Raw genomic sequence first — 23,753 nt, 5'->3', positions numbered from 1 at the left:
TAGGTGTTTATATGTGTATATATGTCTGTAAATACCTGAGCCTTTATTACATTTTTTGTGCAATATTTTTTCTAATAATTTTTATTAGATGGTGTTGTCAGAAGTGTAACTGTACTTTGTAGTGCATTTTTTTAGTGTTTTGTGTAACTTTTTTGTTTTGTGAAACAGTTAACCCCAGCTCTGAGGATGCACTTACCCGACGAGCGTTTACTTGACTTGCGCTCAAGCGATCACATTTAATTTCAACTTGTAATACCAGCGCAATTTAACCTGTGGGCAAACATGTGTGCAAACCCGATATTGCTTGTGCTCAAACATTTGCGCTCCATTCGTAATCTGGCCCTAAATCTAAAAATGTAGCTAATGGGACATGGACAATGGAAACATTTTCAGGAGTTTTTTATAATTTTTTTTTTATATATATATATATGAGAAGAGCGATGGTATTGGTTATATTATGTAGCAATATAGTTTAATATATTTTCACCAATGGAGTCCTAAAGGGCCATTGAAGTGGAAAAATGAAATCCTCTAAATTGTAAGAGCATGTAATTTTATCACTAATGACCCTGCAAATCTATGTGTTTAACTCCCCCCCTTGCAGCAGAGAACTGTTGGTCCAAGGAAAAACCTCATGTTGGCCCAATTAGCAGCAATAGTCACTTTACCCAGTAGTGGGACTGTTATTGTCAGAGAACTGCAGAGGTTATCTGTGAGGTACTCAGTCCTGAAGAGGCTGAAGTTGAGAAACAGAAAAGAGCTTCTTGATTGAACAATCTAATTTCTTGTGTTGAAGATGACAAATAGTTACATCAATCAAGAAAGAAGAAATTTGCTTAAAAAATGTTGGAACTATACAGGGAGTGCAGAATTATTAGGCAAATGAGTATTTTGACCACAACATCCTCTTTATGCAGGTTGTCTTACTCCAAGCTGTATAGGCTCGAAAGCCTACTACCAATTAAGCATATTAGGTGATGTGCATCTCTGTAATGAGAAGGGGTGTGGTCTAATGACATCAACACCCTATATCAGGTGTTCATAATTATTAGGCAACTTCCTTTCCTTTGGCAAAATGGGTCAAAAGAAGGACTTGACAGGCTCAGAAAAGTCAAAAATAGTGAGATATCTTGCAGAGGGATGCAGCACTCTTAAAATTGCAAAGCTTCTGAAGCATGATCATCGAACAATCAAGCGTTTCATTCAAACTAGTCAACAGGGTTGCAAGAAGCGTGTGGAAAAACCAAGGCGCAAAATAACTGCCCATGAACTGAGAAAAGTCAAGCGTGCAGCTGCCAAGATGCCACTTGCCACCAGTTTGGCCATATTTCAGAGCTGCAACATCACTGGAGTGCCCAAAAGCACAAGGTGTGCAATACTCAGAGACATGGCCAAGGTAAGAAAGGCTGAAAGACGACCACCACTGAACAAGACACACAAGCTGAAACGTCAAGACTGGGCCAAGAAATATCTCAAGACTGATTTTTCTAAGGTTTTATGGACTGATGAAATGAGAGTGAGTCTTGATGGGCCAGATGGATGGGCCCGTGGCTGGATTGGTAAAGGGCAGAGAGCTCCAGTCCGACTCAGACACCAGCAAGGTGGAGGTGGAGTACTGGTTTGGGCTGGTATCATCAAAGATGAGCTTGTGGGGCCTTTTCGGGTTGAGGATGGAGTCAAGCTCAACTCCCAGTCCTACTGCCAGTTTCTGGAAGACACCTTCTTCAAGCAGTGGTACAGGAAGAAGTCTGCATCCTTCAAGAAAAACATGATTTTCATGCAGGACAATGCTCCATCACACGCGTCCAAGTACTCCACAGCGTGGCTGGCAAGAAAGGGTATAAAAGAAGAAAATCTAATGACATGGCCTCCTTGTTCACCTGATCTGAACCCCATTGAGAACCTGTGGTCCATCATCAAATGTGAGATTTACAAGTAGGGAAAACAGTACACCTCTCTGAACAGTGTCTGGGAGGCTGTGGTTGCTGCTGCACGCAATGTTGATGGTGAACAGATCAAAACACTGACAGAATCCATGGATGGCAGGCTTTTGAGTGTCCTTGCAAAGAAAGGTGGCTATATTGGTCACTGATTTGTTTTTGTTTTGTTTTTGAATGTCAGAAATGTATATTTGTGAATGTTGAGATATTATATTGGTTTCACTGGTAAAAATAAATAATTGAAATGGGTATATATTTGTTTTTTGTTAAGTTGCCTAATAATTATGCACAGTAATAGTCACCTGCACACACAGATATCCCCCTAAAATAGCTAAAACTAAAAACAAACTAAAAACTACTTCCAAAAATATTCAGCTTTGATATTAATGAGTTTTTTGGGTTCATTGAGAACATGGTTGTTGTTCAATAATAAAATTAATCCTCAAAAATACAACTTGCCTAATAATTCTGCACTCCCTGTAATGCACTATCCCATGTTGTGCTAGGACGAAGATCATGGGGAAATCACTTGTGGTTGACATTGCTGCAGTGGTGGAACTTATTTGCAGTGTGGTGTTGGCAGTTAAGGTATAATATTGTGCTGTGAGATTTTGGTGAATAATAAGGATTGGGGGACAAACACATATGGATACATGCAGAGGGGATACACAAGTATGTGTGCATGAATAAATACATACAGTATATTTATTAATGTTCAGTAGATTATTCCAATGATTGACTAAGGCAAGGGATGAAAAATCTTGTCTTCCTAAAATATCTTTGTCATCTTTTGTCATCTTGTGACTCATGAATTAAATCAGATTGTACTTAAAGTACATTAGCAATTAAATACATGTTTATTGTCACAATAATACTAGAGATAATCACAACAGTCTACATGTGGTTTTGCATCCTGGTTTTGCTTTCTGTAAGCTAATCAAGCATACTGCACAGTACCACAGACCTAGTTTAGGCACACCTAGAGAAATAATAAGAAGCAGTGTATTATCCATGAATTATTTACTTTATGAAAATAAATATTGTATTAATAGTACTGTTTACAATCTTTTTTTATTTAAATAGAATCCAACTTGGTGGTGCTCTGGATCCAAGGTGGTGGTGTCCTGACAATGAAAAATGTATTACCCTTCTCATCTAAACAATTTACTAATAAAATAACCAAACACCTACCTTTCATTGAGAACATATTTCTTTTTGACCTTTTTCCATAAAATAGGCTACCATTGCTACTGAGTCTAAGCCTTTCAGGTGTTGGGCCTCACCCACGATACACTTGTCAGTATATAGCAGGGTTATAATACAATTTATTTGTTATTATTCTTTAAAACAAACCCCCAATTAAAATGTATATACAAAACAATTGAAATTAATTATTATTCCTAAATTCTTTAGATTAGTTAAAATGTATATACATATTGCAATATATTTATGTAGAGACCAGAGTATGGACCGTTAACTTAACAATGCTTAGTTAGACAATATAACAAAATATTTCAACATCCAATTGATTTGCCAATTTATTTGGACTGAATTAACACCTCTTATTTGCTACAATAAGGCAAATTCTAATATATATAATATATATATATATATATATATATATATATATATATATATATATATATATATATATATAGCAATAACTGTAATTAATTTATGATATTAAAATACAAAATTATTTCTAAACATCAATATGTAATACCAGTATACTAACTACAATCTAACTAAAGCTTTAGAATATCTTTGATTTTAAATATTAAATATATAGTTGCTTATACTTTATCAGATCACCAGTTTGAGAATTCAGTTAATATCCAAATATGTCTTTCATCATATGTTATAGGAGAATTATGCACATTTGTAAGATAATTAATCTTGATAGTCTCTTATCCACAAAGAGTGTCTCAACGTATTTGTCTTACAGAAAACTGTGTTAGCAGATTTAAAGGTATCTTATGCGCTAGACACATCTCCCAGGTTCATACACATATGCCATTTGAGTATTTTAAATAGACTTGAAAATTATAGACAAATCATTTATATGACTCTCTAGGTATACATTAATTTATCTAAGAACTATGTAGATAATTTGTTATCAAAAGTACATAGGTTTAAGATATTTTGAAATCTTGACTCTTAGGCTTTCAATTTCCCATGTGTCTGTAGGTAACTTGAGTTCAGATTCTTTGTGTATCTGAGGTTCAGGGGCAATTAACAGGCCTGTGCTATTTACTATATTCTCAGAATTTCTGTTTGTTTACCTGACTTATGTAGAGAATCTTGTCTCCAACATCACAGGATACATCCAAGCTTGGTTAATTATCAGACCCATGTAATGACCCCATATGGAGTTATGAGCTTCAAAGGCTAAATTAATTTAGAGATTTTAATCTGGGAAGGCTATACAACAATAATTCATTAGAAATTACCTCTCTTCTGAGTCCGTTATCAAAGGCTCTTGAGATGTGACATTATCTCTTATAGTTTGGGACCAATGTTTGTTCTTTCTCTTGTTAGGTGTATCCAGTCCACGGATCATCCATTACTTGTGGGATATTCTCCTTCCCAACAGGAAGTTGCAAGAGGATCACCCACAGCAGAGCTGCTTTATAGCTCCTCCCCTAACTGCCATATCCAGTCATTCTCTTGCAAGCTCTCAACATAGCTGGAGGTAGTAAGAGGAAAGTGGTAAAATATAGTTAGTTTCTCCTGTTAAGTGTAGTCAGTCCACGGGTCATCCATTACTTATGGGATTATATCTCCTCCCTAACAGGAAGTGCAAGAGGATCACCCAAGCAGAGCTGCTATATAGCTCCTCCCCTCTACGTCATACCCAGTCATTCTCTTGCACCTAACTAATAGATAGGACGTGTGAGAGGACTGTGGTTGTTAAACTTAGTTTTTATTTCTTCAATCAAAAGTTTGTTATTTTAAACAGCACCGGAGTGTGTTGTTTTTTCTCAGGCAGCATTAGAAGAAGAATCTACCTGAGTTTGTGTATGATCTTAGCGGTCGTAACTAAGATCCATTTGCTGTTCTCGGCCATTCTGAGGAGTGAGGTAACTTCAGAACAGGGGACAGCAGGCAGGGTTCACCTGCAAGGAGGTATGTTGCAGTATATTATTTTCTAAGGAATGGAATTGACTGAGAAAATACTGCTAATACCGATGTAATGTAAGTGCAGCCTTAAATGCAGTAGTAGCGACTGGTATCAGGCTGATATGTATGTATGTTTACACTGAGGTATTTCTAGGGAATGGAACTTCACTAAGAAAATACTGTATACATTTAAGTTATATTTGAGCCTCTACTGCAGTGAAAGCGACTAGCAGCAGGCTTATTAATAACATTTCATAATTTTATTTTTAAACGTTTACTGGCATGTTAATCGTTTTTTTCTGAGGTACTTGGTGATAAAACTTTATGGGCATGATTTTTACCACATGGCTGTCGTTTGTTTATGAATAAAATCAGTTTACTGAGCTTCCCCACTGTTGTATTATGAGTGGGAGGGGCCTATTTTAGCGCTTTATTGCGCAGTCAAAATTCAGTCACAGTCTTCCTATTTCTTCCTCCATGATCCAGGACGTCTCTACAGAGCCCAGGGGTCTCCAAAACTAGTTTTGAGGGAGGTAATCACTCACAGCAGACCTGTGAGACTGTGTTTTGACTGTGATAAAAACGTTTATATTGAATTGTTATCCGTTTTTGGGTACTAAGGGGTTAATCATCCATTTGCTGGTGGGTGCAATCCTTTGCTAACTTAATGCATTTACTGTGAAAATTTGGTTGCTATAACTAATTTGGTTCATTGTTATTTCAACTGTGACAGTTTTTTGTGCTTCTTAAAGGCACAGTAACGTTTTTTATATTGCTTGTAAATTTATTTGAAAAGTATTTTCCAAGCTTGCTAGTCTCATTGCTAGTTTGTTTAAACATGTCTGACACAGATGAATCTCTTTGTGCAATATGTTTAAAGGCCAATGTGGAGCCCAATAGAAATTTGTGTACTAATTGCATTGATGCTACTTTAAATAAAAGCCAATCTGTACATGTAAAGAAAATTTCACCAGACAACGAGGGGGAAGTTATGCCGACTAACTCTCCTCACGTGTCAGTACCTTCGCCTCCCGCTCAGGAGGTGCGTGATATTGTGGCGCCAAGTACATCAGGGCGGCCCATACAAATCACTTTGCAAGACATGGCTAATGTTATGACTGAAGTACTATCTAAATTGCCAGAATTTAGGGGTAAACGCGATCACTCTGGGGTAAGAACAGAGTGCGCTGATAATAATAGAGCCATGTCTGATACTGCGTCACAATTTGCAGAACATGAGGACGTAGAGCTTCATTCTGTGGTTGACGGATCTGATCCAAGTAAACTGGACTCAGACATTTCAAATTTTAAATTTAAGCTTGAGAACCTCCGTGTATTACTAGGGGAGGTATTAGCGGCTCTGAATGATTGTAACACGGTTGCAATTCCAGAGAAAATATGTAGGCTGGATAAATATTTTGCGGTACCGACGTGTACTGACGTTTTTCCTATACCTAAAAGGCTTACAGAAATTGTTAACAAGGAGTGGGATAGACCCGGTGTGCCTTTTTCACCCCCTCCTATATTTAGAAAAATGTTTCTAATAGACGCCACCACATGGGACTTATGGCAGACGGTCCCTAAGGTGGAGGGAGCAGTTTCTACTCTGGCTAAGCGCACCACTATCCCGGTGGAGGATAGCTGTGCTTTTTCAGATCCAATGGATAAAAAATTAGAGGGTTACCTTAAGAAAATGTTTGTTCAACAAGGTTTTATATTACAACCCCTTGCATGCATTGCGCCTGTCACGGCTGCGGCGGCATTCTGGTTTGAGTCTCTGGAAGAGACCATTAGCACAGCTCCATTGGATGAGATTATAGACAAGCTTAAAGTCCTTAAGCTAGCTAATTCATTTATTTCTGATGCCGTAGTACACTTAACTAAGCTTACGGCTAAGAACTCCGGATTCGCCATTCAAGCGCGCAGAGCGCTGTGGCTTAAATCCTGGTCAGCCGATGTGACTTCTAAATCTAAATTGCTTAACATACCTTTCAAAGGGCAGACATTATTCGGGCCCGGTTTGAAAGAAATTATCGCTGACATTACGGGAGGTAAGGGCCATGCCCTGCCTCAAGACAGAGCCAAACCAAGGGCTAAACAGTCTAATTTTCGTGCCTTTCGTAACTTCAAGGCAGGAGCAGCATCAACTTCCTCCGCTCCAAAACAGGAAGGAACTGTTGCTCGCTACAGACAGGGCTGGAAACCTAACCAGTCCTGGAACAAGGGCAAGCAGGCCAGAAAACCTGCTGCTGCCCCTAAGACAGCATGAAGTGAGGGCCCCCGATCCGGAAACGGATCTAGTGGGGGGCAGACTTTCTCTCTTCGCCCAGGCTTGGGCAAGAGATGTCCAGGATCCCTGGGCGTTAGAGATCATATCTCAGGGATATCTTCTGGACTTCAAAGCTTCTCCTCCAAAAGGGAGATTTCATCTTTCAAGGTTGTCAGCAAACCAGATAAAGAAAGAGGCGTTTCTACGCTGTGTACAAGACCTTTTACTAATGGGAGTGATCCACCCAGTTCCGCGGTCGGAACACGGACAAGGGTTTTACTCAAATCTGTTTGTGGTTCCCAAAAAAGAGGGAACCTTCAGACCAATCTTGGACTTAAAGATCCTAAACAAATTCCTAAGAGTTCCATCGTTCAAAATGGAAACTATTCGGACAATTTTACCTATGATCCAAAAGGGTCAGTACATGACCACAGTGGATTTAAAGGATGCCTAACTTCACATACCGATTCACAAGGATCATTATCGGTATCTAAGGTTTGCCTTTCTAAACAGGCATTACCAGTTTGTAGCTCTTCCCTTCGGGTTAGCTACGGCTCCAAGAATCTTTACAAAGGTTCTGGGCTCTCTTCTGGCGGTACTAAGACCGCGAGGAATATCGGTAGCTCCGTACCTAGACGACATTCTGATACAAGCGTCAAGTTTCCAGACTACCAAGTCTCATACAGAGTTAGTTCTGGCATTTCTAAGGTCGCATGGGTGGAAGGTGAACGTAGAAAAGAGTTCTCTATTGCCACTCACAAGAGTTCCCTTCTTGGGGACTCTTATAGATTCTGTAGAAATGAAAATTTACCTGACAGAGGACAGGTTAACAAAACTTCTAAATGCTTGCCATGTCCTTCATTCCATTCAACACCCGTCAGTGGCTCAATGCATGGAGGTAATCGGCTTAATGGTAGCGGCAATGGACATAGTACCTTTTGCACGCCTGCATCTCAGACCACTGCAATTGTGCATGCTAAGTCAGTGGAATGGGGATTACTCAGATTTGTCCCCTATGCTAAATCTGGATCAAGAGACCAGAGATTCTCTTCTATGGTGGCTTTCTCGGCCACATCTGTCCAAGGGGATGCCCTTCAGCAGGCCAGATTGGACGATTGTAACAACAGACGCCAGCCTGCTAGGTTGGGGCGCTGTCTGGAATTCCCTGAAGGCTCAGGGATCATGGACTCAGGAGGAGAGACTCCTTCCAATAAACATTCTGGAATTAAGAGCAGTTTAGCAATTCTGAGGTTCATCAGGTTTCAGTCGGACAACATCACGACTGTGGCTTACATCAACCATCAGGGAGTGACAAGGAGTTCCCTAGCGATGATGGAAGTCTTAAAGATAATTCGCTGGGCAGAGTCTCACTCTTGCCACCTGTCAGCGATCCACATCCCAGGCGTGGAGAACTGGGAGGCGGATTTCCTAAGTCGCCAGACTTTTCATCCGGGGGAGTGGGAACTTCATCTGGAGGTATTTGCCAAACTGCTTCAGCATTGGGGCAAACCAGATCTGGATCTCATGGCGTCTCGCCAGAACGCCAAGCTCCCTTGTTACGGATCCAGGTCCAGGGACCCGGGAGCGGTACTGATAGATGCTCTGACAGCACCTTGGGTTTTCAACATGGCTTATGTGTTTCCACCCTTCCCGATGCTTCCTCGATTGATTGCCAGGATCATACAGGAGAGAGCATCGATAATTCTAATAGCGCCTGCGTGGCCACGCAGGACCTGGTATGCAGATCTAGTGGACATGTCGTCCTGTCCACCTTGGTCTCTACCTCTGAGACAGGACCTTCTGATTCAGGGTCCTTTCAAACATCCAAATCTAATTTCTCTGAGGCTGACTGCATGGAGATTGAACGCTTGATTCTATCAAAGCGGGGATTCTCGGAGTCAGTGATTGATACCTTAATACAGGCTAGGAAACCTGTTACCAGGAAAATTTACCATAAAATATGGCGTAAATACTTACATTGGTGCGAATCCAAGAGTTACTCATGGAGTAAGGTTAGGATTCCTAGGATATTGTCTTTTCTACAAGAAGGTTTAGAAAAGGGTTTATCTGCTAGTTCGTTAAAGGGACAGATCTCAGCTCTGTCTATCCTTTTACAGAAACGTCTGTCAGAAGTTCCAGACGTTCAGGCTTTTTGTCAGGCTTTGGCCAGGATTAAGCCTGTGTTTAAGACTGTTGCTCCGCCGTGGAGCTTAAACTTAGTTCTTAACGTTCTGCAGGGTGTTCTGTTTGAACCCCTTCATTCCATTGATATCAAGCTGTTATCTTGGAAAGTTCTGTTTTTAATGGCTATTTCCTCGGCTCGAAGAGTCTCTGAGCTATCGGCCTTACATTGTGATTCTCCTTATCTGATTTTTCATTCAGACAAGGTAGTTCTGCGTACTAAACCTGGGTTCTTACCTAAGGTAGTCACTAACAGGAATATCAATCAAGAGATTGTTGTTCCATCATTGTGCCCTAACCCTTCTTCAAAGAAGGAACGACTTCTGCACAATCTGGACGTCGTCCGTGCCCTGAAATTTTATTTACAGGCAGCTAAAGATTTTCGCCAAACTTCTTCCCTGTTTGTCGTTTATTCTGGACAGAGGAGAGGTCAAAAAGCTTCGGCTACCTCTCTCTCTTTCTGGCTTCGTAGCATAATACGTTTAGCCTATGAGACTGCTGGACAGCAGCCTCCTGAAAGAATTACAGCTCATTCTACTAGAGCTGTGGCTTCCACTTGGGCCTTTAAAAATGAGGCCTCTGTTGAACAGATTTGCAAGGCTGCAACTTGGTCTTCGCTTCACACTTTTTCGAAATTTTACAAATTTGACACTTTTGCTTCTTCGGAGGCTGTTTTTGGGAGAAAGGTTCTACAGGCAGTGGTTCCTTCCGTGTAAAGAGCCTGCCTGTCCCTCCCGTCATCCGTATACTTTTAGCTTTGGTATTGGTATCCCATAAGTAATGGATGACCCGTGGACTGACTACACTTAACAGGAGAAAACATAATTTATGCTTACCTGATAAATTCCTTTCTCCTGTAGTGTAGTCAGTCCACGGCCCGCCCTGTTTTTACGGCAGGTCTAAATTTTAAATTAAACTCCAGTCACCACTGCACCCTATAGTTTCTCCTTTCTCGTTTGGTTTCGGTCGAATGACTGGGTATGACGTAGAGGGGAGGAGCTATATAGCAGCTCTGCTTGGGTGATCCTCTTGCACTTCCTGTTAGGGAGGAGATATAATCCCATAAGTAATGGATGACCCGTGGACTGACTACACTACAGGAGAAAGGAATTTATCAGGTAAGCATAAATTATGTTTTTTTCTTCAATCAAAAGTTTATTGTTTTTAAATGGTACCGGAGTTGTGCTATTTTATCTCAGGCAGCATTTAGAAGAAGAATCTGCCTGCGTTTTTCTATGATCTTAGCAGAAGTAACTAAGATCCACTGCTATTCTCACATATGTCTGAGGAGTGAGGTAACTTCAGAGGGAGAATGGCGTGCAGGGTATCCTGCAATAAGGTATGTGCAGTTAAGTTTTTCTAGGGATGGAATTTGCTAGAAAATGCTGCTGATACCGGATTAATGTAAGTTAAAGCCTAAATACAGTGATTTAATAGCGACTAGTATCAGGCTTGCTATCAGAGGTATATACTCTGATTAATGTGCAATATAAAACGTTTTCTGGCATGTTTAATCATTTTTATAAATGCTTTGGTGATAAAACTTATTGGGGCCTAGTTTTTTCCACATGGCTGGCTTTATTTTTGCCTAGAAACAGTTTCCTGAGCCTTTCCACTGTTATAGTATAAAAGTTACAGTTGGTGCAGTTAAAATTACAAACTGTGACATTCAGCTTCCCTCAGCAGTCCCCTGCATGCTATAGGACATCTCTGAAGGGCTCAAAAGGCTTCAAAAGTAGGAGCTGTGGCAGTTGTTATGACTGTTTAAAAAACATATTTTTCGTTTTGTTAATCTGTTTTTTGTATTAAGGGGTTAATCATCCATTTGCAAGTGGGTGCAATGCTCTGTTAACTTGTTACATACACTGTAAAAATTTCGTTAGTTTAACTGCCTTTTTTCACTGTTATTTCAAATTTTGGCAAAATGTGTTTCTCTTAAAGGCACAGTAACATTTTTTTATATTGCTTGTTAACTTGATTTAAAGTGTTTTCCAAGCTTGCTAGTCTCATTGCTAGTCTGTATAAACATGTCTGACATAGAGGAAACTCCTTGTTCATTATGTTTAAAAGCCATGGTGGAACCCCATAGGAGAATGTGTACTAAATGTATTGATTTCACTTTAAACAATAAAGATCAGCTGTTATCTTTAAAAGAATTATCACCAGAGTATTCTGACGAGGGGGAAGTTATGCCGACTAACTCTCCCCACGTGTCGGACCCTTTGACTCCCGCTCAAGGGACTCACGCTAAAATGGCGCCAAGTACATCAAAGACGCCCATAGCGATTACTTTGCAGGACATGGCGGCAATCATGGATAATACCCTGTCAGCGGTATTAGCCAGACTGCCTCAATTCAGAGGAAAGCGCGATAGCTCTGGGGTTAGACGTAATACAGAGTGCGCAGATGTTTTAAGGCCCATGTCTGATACTGCGTCACAATATGCAGAAGCTGAGGAAGAGCTTCAGTCTGTGGGTGACGTCTCTGACTCGGGGAAACCTGATTCAGATATGTCTACTTTTAAATTTAAGCTTGAGAACCTCCGGGTGTTGCTTGGAGAGGTTTTAGCTGCTCTGAATGACTGTGACACAATTGCAGTGCCAGAGAAATTGTGTAGACTGGATAAATACTACGCGGTGCCGGTGTGTACTGACGTTTTTTCCAGTACCTAAAAGGTTTACAGAAATTATTACTAAGGAGTGGGACAGACCCGGTGTGCCGTTTTCCCCCCCCTCCTATTTTTAGAAAAATGTTTCCAATAGACGCCACCACACGGGACTTATGGCAGACGGTCCCTAAGGTGGAGGGAGCAGTTTCTTCTTTAGCAAAGCATACCACTATTCCTGTCGAGGACAGTTGTGCTTTTTCAGATCCAATGGATAAAAAATTAGAAGGTTACCTTAAGAAAATGTTTATTCAACAAGGTTTTATCCTGCAGCCCCTTGCATGCATTGCTCCTGTCACTGCTGCTGCGGCGTTCTGGTTTGAGTCTCTGGAAGAGGCCTTTCAGACAGCTACTCCATTGACTGAAATACTTGACAAGCTTAGAACAGTTAAGCTAGCTAATTCTTTTGTTTCTAATGCCATTGTTCATTTGACTAAACTAACGGCTAAGAATTCTGGATTCGCCATCCAGGCGCGTAGGGCGCTATGGCTTAAATCTTGGTCAGCTGACGTGACTTCAAAGTCTAAATTACTTAACATTCCCTTCAAGGGGCAGACCCTATTCGGGCCTGGTTTGAGGGAAATTATTGCTGACATTACTGGAGGTAAGGGTCATACCCTTCCTCAGGACAGGGCCAAATCAAGGGCCAAACAGTCTAATTTTCGTGCCTATCGAAACTTCAAGGCAGGTGCAGCATCAACTTCCTCTGATACAAAACAAGAGGGAACTTTTGCGCAATCCAAGCCGGCCTGGAAATCTAACCAGGCCTGGAGCAAAGGCAAGCAGGCCAGAAAGCCTGCTGCTGCCTCTAAGACAGCATGAAGGAACGGCCCCCTATCCGGCAACGGATCTAGTAGGGGGCAGACTTTCTCTCTTCGCCCAGGCGTGGGCAAGAGATGTTCAGGATCCCTGGGCGTTGGAGATCATATCTCAGGGATATCTTCTGGACTTCAAAGCTTCCCCCCCACAAGGGAGATTTCACCTTTCGAGATTATCTGTAAACCAGATAAAGAAAGAGGCATTCTTACGCTGTGTGCAAGACCTCCTAATAATGGGAGTGATCCATCCAGTTCCACAGATGGAACAAGGACAGGGATTTTATTCAAATCTGTTTGTGGTTCCCAAAAAAGAGGGAACCTTCAGACCAATTTTGGATCTAAAGATCTTAAACAAATTCCTCAGAGTTCCATCGTTCGGACAATCCTACCTATGATCCAGGAGGGTCAGTACATGACCACATTGGATTTGAAGGATGCTTACCTTCACATACCGATTCACAAAGATCATCATCGGTTCCTAAGGTTTGCCTTTCTAGACAGGCATTACCAGTTTGTGGCTCTTCCCTTCGGGTTAGCTACAGCCCCAATAATTTTTACAAAGGTTCTGGGGTCTCTTCTGGCGGTCCTAAGACCACGGGGCATAGCAGTGGCCCCTTATCTAGACGTCATCCTGATACAGGCGTCAAACTTCCAAATTGCCAAATCTCATACGGACATAGTGTTGGCATTTCTGAGGTTGCATGGGTGGAAAGTGATCGAGGGAAAGAGTGCTATATCACCCCTCACAAGGGTTTCCTTCCTAGGAACTCTGATAGATTCCTGCCGTGTTCTTCACTACATTCCGCGCCCTTCGGTGGCTCAGTGCATGGAAGTGATCGGCTTAATGGTAGCGGCGATGGACATAGTGCCATTTGCGCGCCTACATCTCAGACCGCTGCAATTATGCATGCTCAGTCAGTGGGTTCTGGGGTCTCTTCTGGCGGTCCTAAGACCACGGGGCATAGCAGTGGCCCCTTATCTAGACGTCATCCTGATACAGGCGTCAAACTTCCAAATTGCCAAATCTCATACGGACATAGTGTTGGCATTTCTGAGGTTGCATGGGTGGAAAGTGAACGAGGGAAAGAGTGCTCTATCACCCCTCACAAGGGTTTCCTTCCTAGGAACTCTGATAGATTCCTGCCGTGTTCTTCACTACATTCCGCGCCCTTCGGTGGCTCAGTGCATGGAAGTGATCGGCTTAATGGTAGCGGTGATGGACATAGTGCCATTTGCGTGCCTACATCTCAGACCGCTGCAATTATGCATGCTCAGTCAGTGGAATGGGGATTACACATATTTGTCCCCTCTGCTAAATCTGGATCAAGAGACCAGAGATTCTCTTCTCTGGTGGCTATCTCGGGTCCATCTGTCCAAAGGTATGACCTTTCGCAGGCCAGATTGGACAATTGTAACAACAGATGCCAGCCTTCTAGGTTGGGGTGCAGTCTGGAATTCCCTGAAGGCTCAGGGATCGTGGAGTCAGGAGGAGAAACTGCTCCCAATAAATATTCTGGAGTTAAGAGCAATATTCAATGCTCTTCTAGCTTGGCCTCAGTTAGCAACCCTGAGGTTCATCAGATTTCAGTCGGACAACATCACGACTGTGGCTTACATCAACCATCAAGGAGGGACCAGGAGCTCCCTAGCGATGTTAGAAGTCTCCAAGATAATTCGCTGGGCAGAGACTCACTCTTGCCATCTATCGGCGATCCATATCCCAGGTGTAGAGAACTGGGAGGCAGATTTTCTAAGTCGTCAGACTTTTCATCCGGTTGAGTGGGAACTCCATCCGGAGGTGTTTGCTCAATTGGTTCATCGTTGGGGCACACCAGAATTGGATCTCATGGCGTCTCGCCAGAACGCCAAGCTTCCTTGTTACGGATCCAGTTCCAGGGACCCAGAAGCGACGCTGATAGATGCTCTAGCAGCACCGTGGTTCTTCAACCTGGCTTATGTGTTTCCACCGTTTCCTCTGCTCCCTCGACTGATTGCCAAAATCAAACAGGAGAGAGCATCGGTGATCTTGATCGCGCCTGCGTGGCCACACAGGACCTGGTATGCAGACCTGGTGGACATGTCATCCTTTCCACCTTGGCCTCTGCCTCTGAGACAAGACCTTCTACTACAAGGTCCTTTCAATCATCCAAATCTAATTTCTCTGAGACTGACTGCCTGGAGATTGAACGCTTGATTTTATCAAGGCGTGGCTTCTCCGAGTCAGTCATTGATACCTTAATACAGGCATGAAAGCCTGTAACCAGGAAAATCTACCATAAGATATGGCGCAAATATCTTCATTGGTGTGAATCCAAGAATTACTCATGGAGTAAGGTTAGAATTCCTAGGATATTGTCCTTTCTCCAAGAGGGTTTGGATAAAGGATTATCAGCTAGTTCTTTAAAGGGACAGATTTCTGCTCTGTCTATCCTTTTGCACAAGCGTCTGGCAGAGGTTCCAGACGTCCAGACATTTTTTCAGGCTTTGGTTAGAATTAAGCCTGTGTTTAAACCTGTTGCTCCTCCATGGAGCTTAAACTTGGCTCTTAAGGTTCTTCAAGGAGTTCCGTTTGAACCCCTTCATTCCATTGATATCAAACTTTTATCTTGGAAAGTTCTGTTTTTGATGGCTATTTCCTCGGCTCGTAGAGTCTCTGAGTTATCAGCTTTACAATGTGATTCTCCTTATCTGATTTTCCATACAGATAAAGTAGTTCTGCGTACAAAACCTGGGTTTTTACCTAAGGTAGTTTCCAACAAGAATATCAATCAAGAGATTGTTGTTCCATCATTGTGTCCTAATCCTTCTTCAAAGAAGGAACGTCTTTTACATAATTTGGACGTAGTCCGTGCTTTAAAGTTTTACTTACAAGCGACTAAAGATTTTCGTCAAGCATCTTCCCTGTTTGTTGGTTACTCTGGACAGAGGAGAGGTCAAAAGGCTTTGGCAACCTCTCTTTCTTTTTGGCTTCGGAGCGTAATACGCTTAGCCTAATGAGACTGCTGGACAGCAGCGCCCTGAAAGGATTACAGCTCATTCTACTAGAGCTGTGGCTTCCACCTGGGCCTTTAAAAATGAGGCTTCTGTTGAACAGATTTGCAAAGCGGCGACTTGGTCTTCGCTTCATACCTTTTCAAAATTTTACAAATTTGATACTTTTGCTTCTTCGGAGGCTATTTTTGGGAGAAAGGTTCTACAGGCAGTGGTCCCTTCCTTTTAAGTACCTGCCTTGTCCCTCCCTTCATCCGTGTACTTTAGCTTTGGTATTGGTATCCCACAAGTAATGGATGATCCGTGGACTGGATACACCTAACAAGAGAAAACATAATTTATGCTTACCTGATAAATTTATTTCTCTTGTGGTGTATCCAGTCCACGGCCCGCCCTGTCCTTTTAAGGCAGGTCTAAATTTTAAACTACAGTCACCACTGCACCCTATGGTTTCTCCTTTCTCTGCTAGTTTCGGTCGAATGACTGGATATGGCAGTTAGGGGAGGAGCTATATAGCAGCTCTGCTGTGGGTGATCCTCTTGCAACTTCCTGTTGGGAAGGAGAATATCCCACAAGTAATGGATGATCCGTGGACTGGATACACCACAAGAGAAATACATTTATCAGGTAAGCATAATTTATGTTTTTTAGAAGTCCTGTCTATTTCTTTTGCTCTACAAGTCTGTAGTTGAGAATAAAAGGGAGGGGTTGGTATCACCCATTCCAGTGTTTGTTCACAATGCAGCTAAATCCATTCATAGTAGATATTAGCTAGATGAGATATTGAATTATGTGATATCCAATGCTACTTAGCCATACCCTTACACACTAATCTTCAAATGTCATTATATTTCAGCAGTTTTTTAGACTGGCACAGGGCCACCTATTCATGACTTTATATTTAAAAGTATATCTGCTTTACATTAAAAATGTGTCTCATATTTTGTAGGGATGTTGCTAGTCACCTCGGATACCTTAGGACATGATTTTCACGTTTTCCAAATCCTTACTCATCCATGGTCCTCCTCTCAAAGTGCTGTGCATCATCTGTATACTCTACATCGAGGAGAGACAGAAGCTAAGGTATGTTTAGCAAGTGTTTATTCAGAAATATGTAATGTCTAAGATCTAAAGCAAATATGCAAACAAAGGGGAATTCATGTATTTATGTGGTTTCTTAAAAGCAAGGTAGAGCTAAACTTCACCTCTTTGCCCCCATGTTTGTACCAGCTTAAAGGATCACTAAACACAGTAGAAAAGCTTACTCAACAAATGAGATACAGGCTTCTAAGCAGCATGCCCCCTGCTCCTATAATTAACATTCCTAAGTGGCTGAATGTCTTGATGTGCCTGCTACCCCTATGAAGAAGCCTGTAACAATAGGACTTATGTTATATTTGACAGACAGATTAAGATGTGTGATTCCTGTGCTTCAGCAGTAGTAGAAGATTTTATTTATCAACCTCAAGCTAAGGGTTGTAATATGCTCCTGGTGGTTTTTGAACTCATTACGCTTGCTGGCTGTATTAAACTTTCTTTTACAGCTTCTGCTTTATAGTCTCCATGTTGATTGTCAAGTGTTTAAACTTGGTCATAAATTGTGTTTTCTTTAAGGTTTGTATTTTCTTTCCTTTCCTTGAAACCATCCCACAGTGGTCTAGATTACAAGTGGCGCGCTAACGTTAATGTGTTGCAGGTATTACAAGTTGATTTAGGTTAGTGCAACTGAAGACCTCACGTCTTTAGGGATAAAAAATGTTTTTGCCAAATACAACATAAATAGATTAAATATATATATATATATATATATATATATCTAAATAATAATTCAATAATAATATATAATGTCCTTTACTGTGTATTTACTATAAATATCTTGCATTACAATATTCTTCACATACCGTCATGCCGCGCCGCTCTAGCCGTTGCTAGGGGCACGGCGTCTCCTTCCCTGCTCGTTGCCGGGGTTGTGCCAGATCCGGATGTGTGCGGCGCTGACGTCATCGCCGCACGCTCCTCTCTTCCTGATGCCGATCCGGACGCCTGACGCAAATCCTGCGCCTATGTAAGTGCCATCACAATGATCTATCACTGTCCAAGTATAGGTGTTACCTTGTGTTCTCCTGGGTGTGATAGATCGTTGTTTCATTTAGCCTACTCGTGTATGATCCCTGCCTGTCTGACTACTCTGCCTGCTATAACCCTTAATTACTGGATTAATATACTGTTGCTGAACCCTGCCTGTCTGAATACTCTGCTTATTAACCCCTGTCAATTCTATTAGCTGATCCAATGAGCCAATCGGATTGAACTTCAATCCGATTGGCTGATTAAATCAACCAATCGGATTTTTCCTCCCTAAATTCCGATTGGCTGATGGAATCCTATCAGCCAATCGGAATTCGAGGGACGCCATCTTGGATGACGTCATTTAAAGGAACCTTCATTCGTCGGGTAGTCGTCGGCCGATGAGGATGTTCCGCGCCGGAGGTCTTCAAGATGGAGCCGCTCATCGCCGGTTGGATGAAGATAGAAGATGCCGCTTGGATGAAGACTTCTGCCGGAGGGAGGACCTCTTCTGCCCTGATCGAATGAAGACTTCTGCCGGTCCGGATGTCCTCTTCTGCCGCATCGGATGACCAGTGGTGCCCGGCTGGGTGAAGACAGCTCAAGGTAGGGTGATCTTCCATGGGGTAGTGTTAGGTTTATTTAAGGGGGATCGGGTGGGTTTTAGAGTAGGGGTGTGTGGGTGGTGGGTTGTAATGTTGGGGGGGTATTGTATTTATGTCTTTTTTACAGGTAAAAGAGCTGATTACTTTGGGGCAATGCCCCGCAAAAAGCCCTTTTAAGGGCTGGTAAATGAACTGGTTACTTTGTAATTTAGTTTAGGGTAGGGAAATTTTATTTTTTGGGGGGCTTTTTTATTTTATTAGGGGGCTTCGATTAGGTGTAATTAGATTAAACTTCTTGTAATATTTTTTTTTATTTTTTGTGATTTAGTGTTTTTTTTTTGTAATATAGTTTAGTTTATTTAATTGTATTTTATATTAGATAATTGTAGTTAATTTATTAATTAATTTATTGATAGTGTAGTGTTAGGTGTATTTGTAACTTAGGTTAGGATTTATTTTACAGGTAATTTTGTAATTATTTTAACTAGGTAGCTATTAAATAGTTATTAACTATTTAATAGCTATTGTACCTAGCTAAAATAAATACAAAGTTACCTGTAAAATAAATATAAATCCTAAAATAGCTATACAGGGAGTGCAGAATTATTAGGCAAATGAGTATTTTGACCACATCATCCTCTTTATGCATGTTGTCTTACTCCAAGCTGTATAGGCTCGAAAGCCTACTACCAATTAAGCATATTAGGTGATGTGCATCTCTGTAATGAGAAGGGGTGTGGTCTAATGACATCAACACCCTATATCAGGTGTGCATAATTATTAGGCAACTTCCTTTCCTTTGGCAAAATGGGTCAAAAGAAGGACTTGACAGGCTCAGAAAAGTAAAAAATAGTGAGATATCTTGCAGAGGGATGCAGCACTCTTAAAATTGCAAAGCTTCTGAAGCGTGATCATCGAACAATCAAGTGTTTCATTCAAAATAGTCAACAGGGTCGCAAGAAGCGTGTGGATAAACCAAGGCGCAAAATAACTGCCCATGAACTGAGAAAAGTCAAGCGTGCAGCTGCCAAGATGCCACTTGCCACCAGTTTGGCCATATTTCAGAGCTGCAACATCACTGGAGTGCCCAAAAAGCACAAGGTGTGCAATACTCAGAGACATGGCCAAGGTAAGAAAGGCTGAAAGACGACCACCACTGAACAAGACACACAAGCTGAAACGTCAAGACTGGGCCAAGAAATATCTCAAGACTGATTTTTCTAAGGTTTTATGGACTGATGAAATGAGAGTGAGTCTTGATGGGCCAGATGGATGGGCCCGTGGCTGGATTGGTAAAGGGCAGAGAGCTCCAGTCCGATTCAGACGCCAGCAAGGTGGAGGTGGAGTACTGGTTTGGGCTGGTATCATCAAAGATGAGCTTGTGGGGCCTTTTCGGGTTGAGGATGGAGTCAAGCTCAACTCCCAGTCCTACTGCCAGTTTCTGGAAGACACCTTCTTCAAGCAGTGGTACAGGAAGAAGTCTGCATCCTTCAAGAAAAACATGATTTTCATGCAGGACAATGCTCCATCACACGCGTCCAAGTACTCCACAGCGTGGCTGGCAAGAAAGGGTATAAAAGAAGAAAATCTAATGACATGGCCTCCTTGTTCACCTGATCTGAACCCCATTGAGAACCTGTGGTCCATCATCAAATGTGAGATTTACAAGGAGGGAAAACAGTACACCTCTCTGAACAGTGTCTGGGAGGCTGTGGTTGCTGCTGTACACAATGTTGATGGTGAACAGATCAAAACACTGACAGAATCCATGGATGGCAGGCTTTTGTGTGTCCTTGCAAAGAAAGTTGGCTATATTGGTCACTGATTTGTTTTTGTTTTGTTTTTGAATGTCAGAAATGTATATTTGTGAATGTTGAGATGTTATATTGGTTTCACTGGTAAAAATAAATAATTGAAATGGGTATATATTTGTTTTTTGTTAAGTTGCCTAATAATTATGCACAGTAATAGTCACCTGCACACACAGATATCCCCCTAAAATAGCTAAAACTAAAAACAATCTAAAAACTACTTCCAAAACTATTCAGCTTTGATATTAATGAGTTTTTTGGGTTCATTGAGAACATGGTTGTTGTTCAATAATAAAATTAATCCTCAAAAATACAACTTGCCTAATAATTCTGCACTCCCTGTAATGTAATTATTAATTATATTGTAGCTATTTTAGGGTTTATTTTATAGGTAAGTATTTAGTTTTAAATAGGAATACTTTAGTTAATAATGTTAATATTATTTAGATTTATTTAAAGAATAATTAAGTTAGGGGGTGTTAGGGTTAGACTTAGGTTTGGGGTTAATATATTTAATGTAGCTGGCGGCGGTGTAGGGGGATCAGATTAGGGGGTAATATATTTAATGTAGCTGGCGGCAGTGTAGGGGGATCAGATTAGGGGGTAATACATTTAATGTAGCTGGCGGCGGTGTAGGGGGATCGGATTAGGGATTAATACATTTAATGTAGCTGGCGGCGGTGTAGGGGGACCAGATTAGGGGGTAATACATTTAATGTAGCTGGCGGCGGTGTAGGGGGATCAGATTAGGGGGTAATACATTTAATGTAGCTGGAGGCGGTGTAGGGGGATCAGATTAGGGGGTAATATATTTAATGTAGCTGGCGGCGGTGTAGGAGGATCAGATTAGGGGGTAATACATTTAATGTAGCTTGCGGCAGTGTAGGGGGATCAGATTAGGGGGTAATACATTTAATGTAGGTGGCGGCGGGCCCTGGAAGCGGCGGTTTAGGGGTTAAACACTTTATTTAGTGGCGGCGGGGTCCGGGAGCGGCTGTTTAGGGGTTAATACATTTATTATTAGGAGTGAGAGGGGGGATTGCGGATATAGGGGTATACGTGTCGGGATGATGTTTGTGAGGCGTGTTAGACAGTTACGGGAGATTTTATATTTTAGTAAGTTTCTTTAGGTGCAGGCAGTTTCTAAAGTGCCGTAAGTCACTGGCGACTCCAGAAATTTGTACTTACACTTATTTCTGGACATCGCTGGTTTGTCCGACTTACGGCACTTTAGCTATATTGGATACCCCGATGTGCGAGGTGAAACTATGGGCGGCGCAGGTTACCTCGCTTGCTCCGAAAACTACGACGTATATCGGATCGCGCCCTTGAACTGATTAACTTTATAATTTATTTTTTTTCTATTAATTATTTAGAATATTTTAGAATATTTATAATAATTTGTAATAATTATTTTTATATTTAATATCAAAATAACAGGCCTTAAGATATCTAAGTTTCCATGTGCGCTAACCCGACACCGTGTTAGAGCTAGATTGGCAAACACGAAGTGTCTTACGCTTATTTTACAGTGCTATGTTCTTCAGATAGAATTTTGTTTTTTAATTTGTATTATGAAATATATATATATATATGTTATTTTTTTTATTTAAAATCTATATCTATACCTATATAAATATCTATAGGAATAGATATACAGGTATATGAAAAAATATGTATTTACATTAAAAATAACTTGTTCTTGTATGGGAAGAACATTGGAATGTGAAATATTAATAACTCCTGTCGGGCTGCGCACAAACAATAAGTGTTTTCTTCTTCAACACTCTCCATTGAAGTCTATGGGGTGAACTTGTTAGCATGGTTGTAATATCCAAAGTCCTTTATTTAGTGTGTGTCCTTTTACTTTTAACTTGTAATATGCTCGCTAACCTGCACGTAAACAGATTTCTTTCATGTAATTAATAAGAGTCCATGAGCTACTGACATATGGGATATACAATCCTACCAAGAGGGGCAAAGTTTCCCAAACCTCAAAATGCCTATAAATACACCCCTCACCACACCTACAATTCAGTTTTACAAACTTTGGCTCCTATGGAGGTGGTGAAGTAAGTTTGTGCTTAGATTCTATGTTGATATGCGCTTCTCAGCATTTTGAAGCCTAATTCCTCTCAGAGTACAGTGAATGTCAGAGGGATGTGAAGGGAGTATCACCTATTGAATGCAATGGTTTTCCTCACAGGAGATCTATTTCATAGGTTCTCTGTTATCGGTCGTAGAGATTCATCTCCTACCTCCCTTTTCAGATCGACGATATACTCTCATATTCCATTACCTCTACTGATAACCATTTCAGTACTAGTTTGGCTATCTGCAATAGGTGGATGGGTGTCTTTTGGTTAGTATATTTTCCATTACTTAAGACACTCACAGCTATGGTTTGGCACTTTATGTATTTATATAAAGTTCTAAATATATGTATTGTACTTATATTTGCCATGAGTCAGGTTTAAGTATATTTCCTCTTGCAGACTGTCTGTTTTATATCTGGGAAATGCATTTTTTAGGGGAAAAAAATTCTTACCTGGGGTATAGTCTTTTTTCAATTGACTGTTCTTTTTAATTTGCGGGCCAAATTAGGCTCGCGAGGGAGCAAAATGCCAAAGTTTATTGCGTAATTTTTGGCGCAAGATTTTTTTTTGGTGCGAAGTTACGTACGATGACGCAAATTCTTCATTTCTGGCGTCTTAGTCAACGCCGAGTCCTTTCACAAGGTTGCGTCTTCGATGACGTGAGTGTGTCATTTCCGGATGTTGTTAGCGCCAAAAAAAATTCTGTTTGTGTTGTGCGTCATACTTGGCGCCAAATATTTTCATTATTTAAAACCCCATTCCTATATGCCTATTGCCTTTTTTCTCTATCAGAGGGCTATGCTGTTGGCATTTTTTCCTATTCCTGAAACTGCCATATAAGGAAATTGATAATTTTGCTTTATATGTTGTTTATTCTCTTACATTTGCAAGATGTCTCAATCTGATCCTGTCTCAGAAATCACTGTTGGAACCCTGCTGCATGATAACAGTTCTATCAAAGCTAAGTGCATTTGTTGTAAACTTGTGGAGATTATTTCTCCAGCTGTGGTTTGTAATAGTTGTCATGATAAGCTTTTACATGCAGAGAATGTGTCCATCAGTAATAGTGCATTGCCTGTTGTTCCTTCAACATCTAATATACAAGATATACCTGTGAATTTAAAAGGTTTTTTTTTTTTTTTTTCATTTTCAAATACTTTTATTAAGATATTTCCAAGATGTACAATTTC

At 41.0% G+C, this 23,753-nt stretch overlaps 1 protein-coding gene across 2 annotated transcripts in view; it reads left to right on the top strand.

Moving 5' to 3' along the window:
- Nucleotides 1–23,753, top strand: part of BCAS3 (BCAS3 microtubule associated cell migration factor) — a 2,220,355-nt gene that overhangs the window by 890,202 nt on the left and 1,306,400 nt on the right. For both annotated transcript variants that reach the window (XM_053707348.1, XM_053707349.1), the window contains exon 14: nt 16,934–17,067. In XM_053707348.1, coding sequence (XP_053563323.1) covers nt 16,934–17,067 — 134 coding nt within the window. The remainder of the gene's footprint in view (nt 1–16,933; nt 17,068–23,753) is intronic.

Source organism: Bombina bombina, chromosome 3, assembly GCF_027579735.1.
Source record: "Bombina bombina isolate aBomBom1 chromosome 3, aBomBom1.pri, whole genome shotgun sequence".
Classification (NCBI taxonomy): domain Eukaryota; kingdom Metazoa; phylum Chordata; class Amphibia; order Anura; family Bombinatoridae; genus Bombina; species Bombina bombina.
The sequence above is the reverse complement of the archived record's forward strand: the minus strand, read 5'-3'. Positions and strand labels throughout refer to the sequence as shown.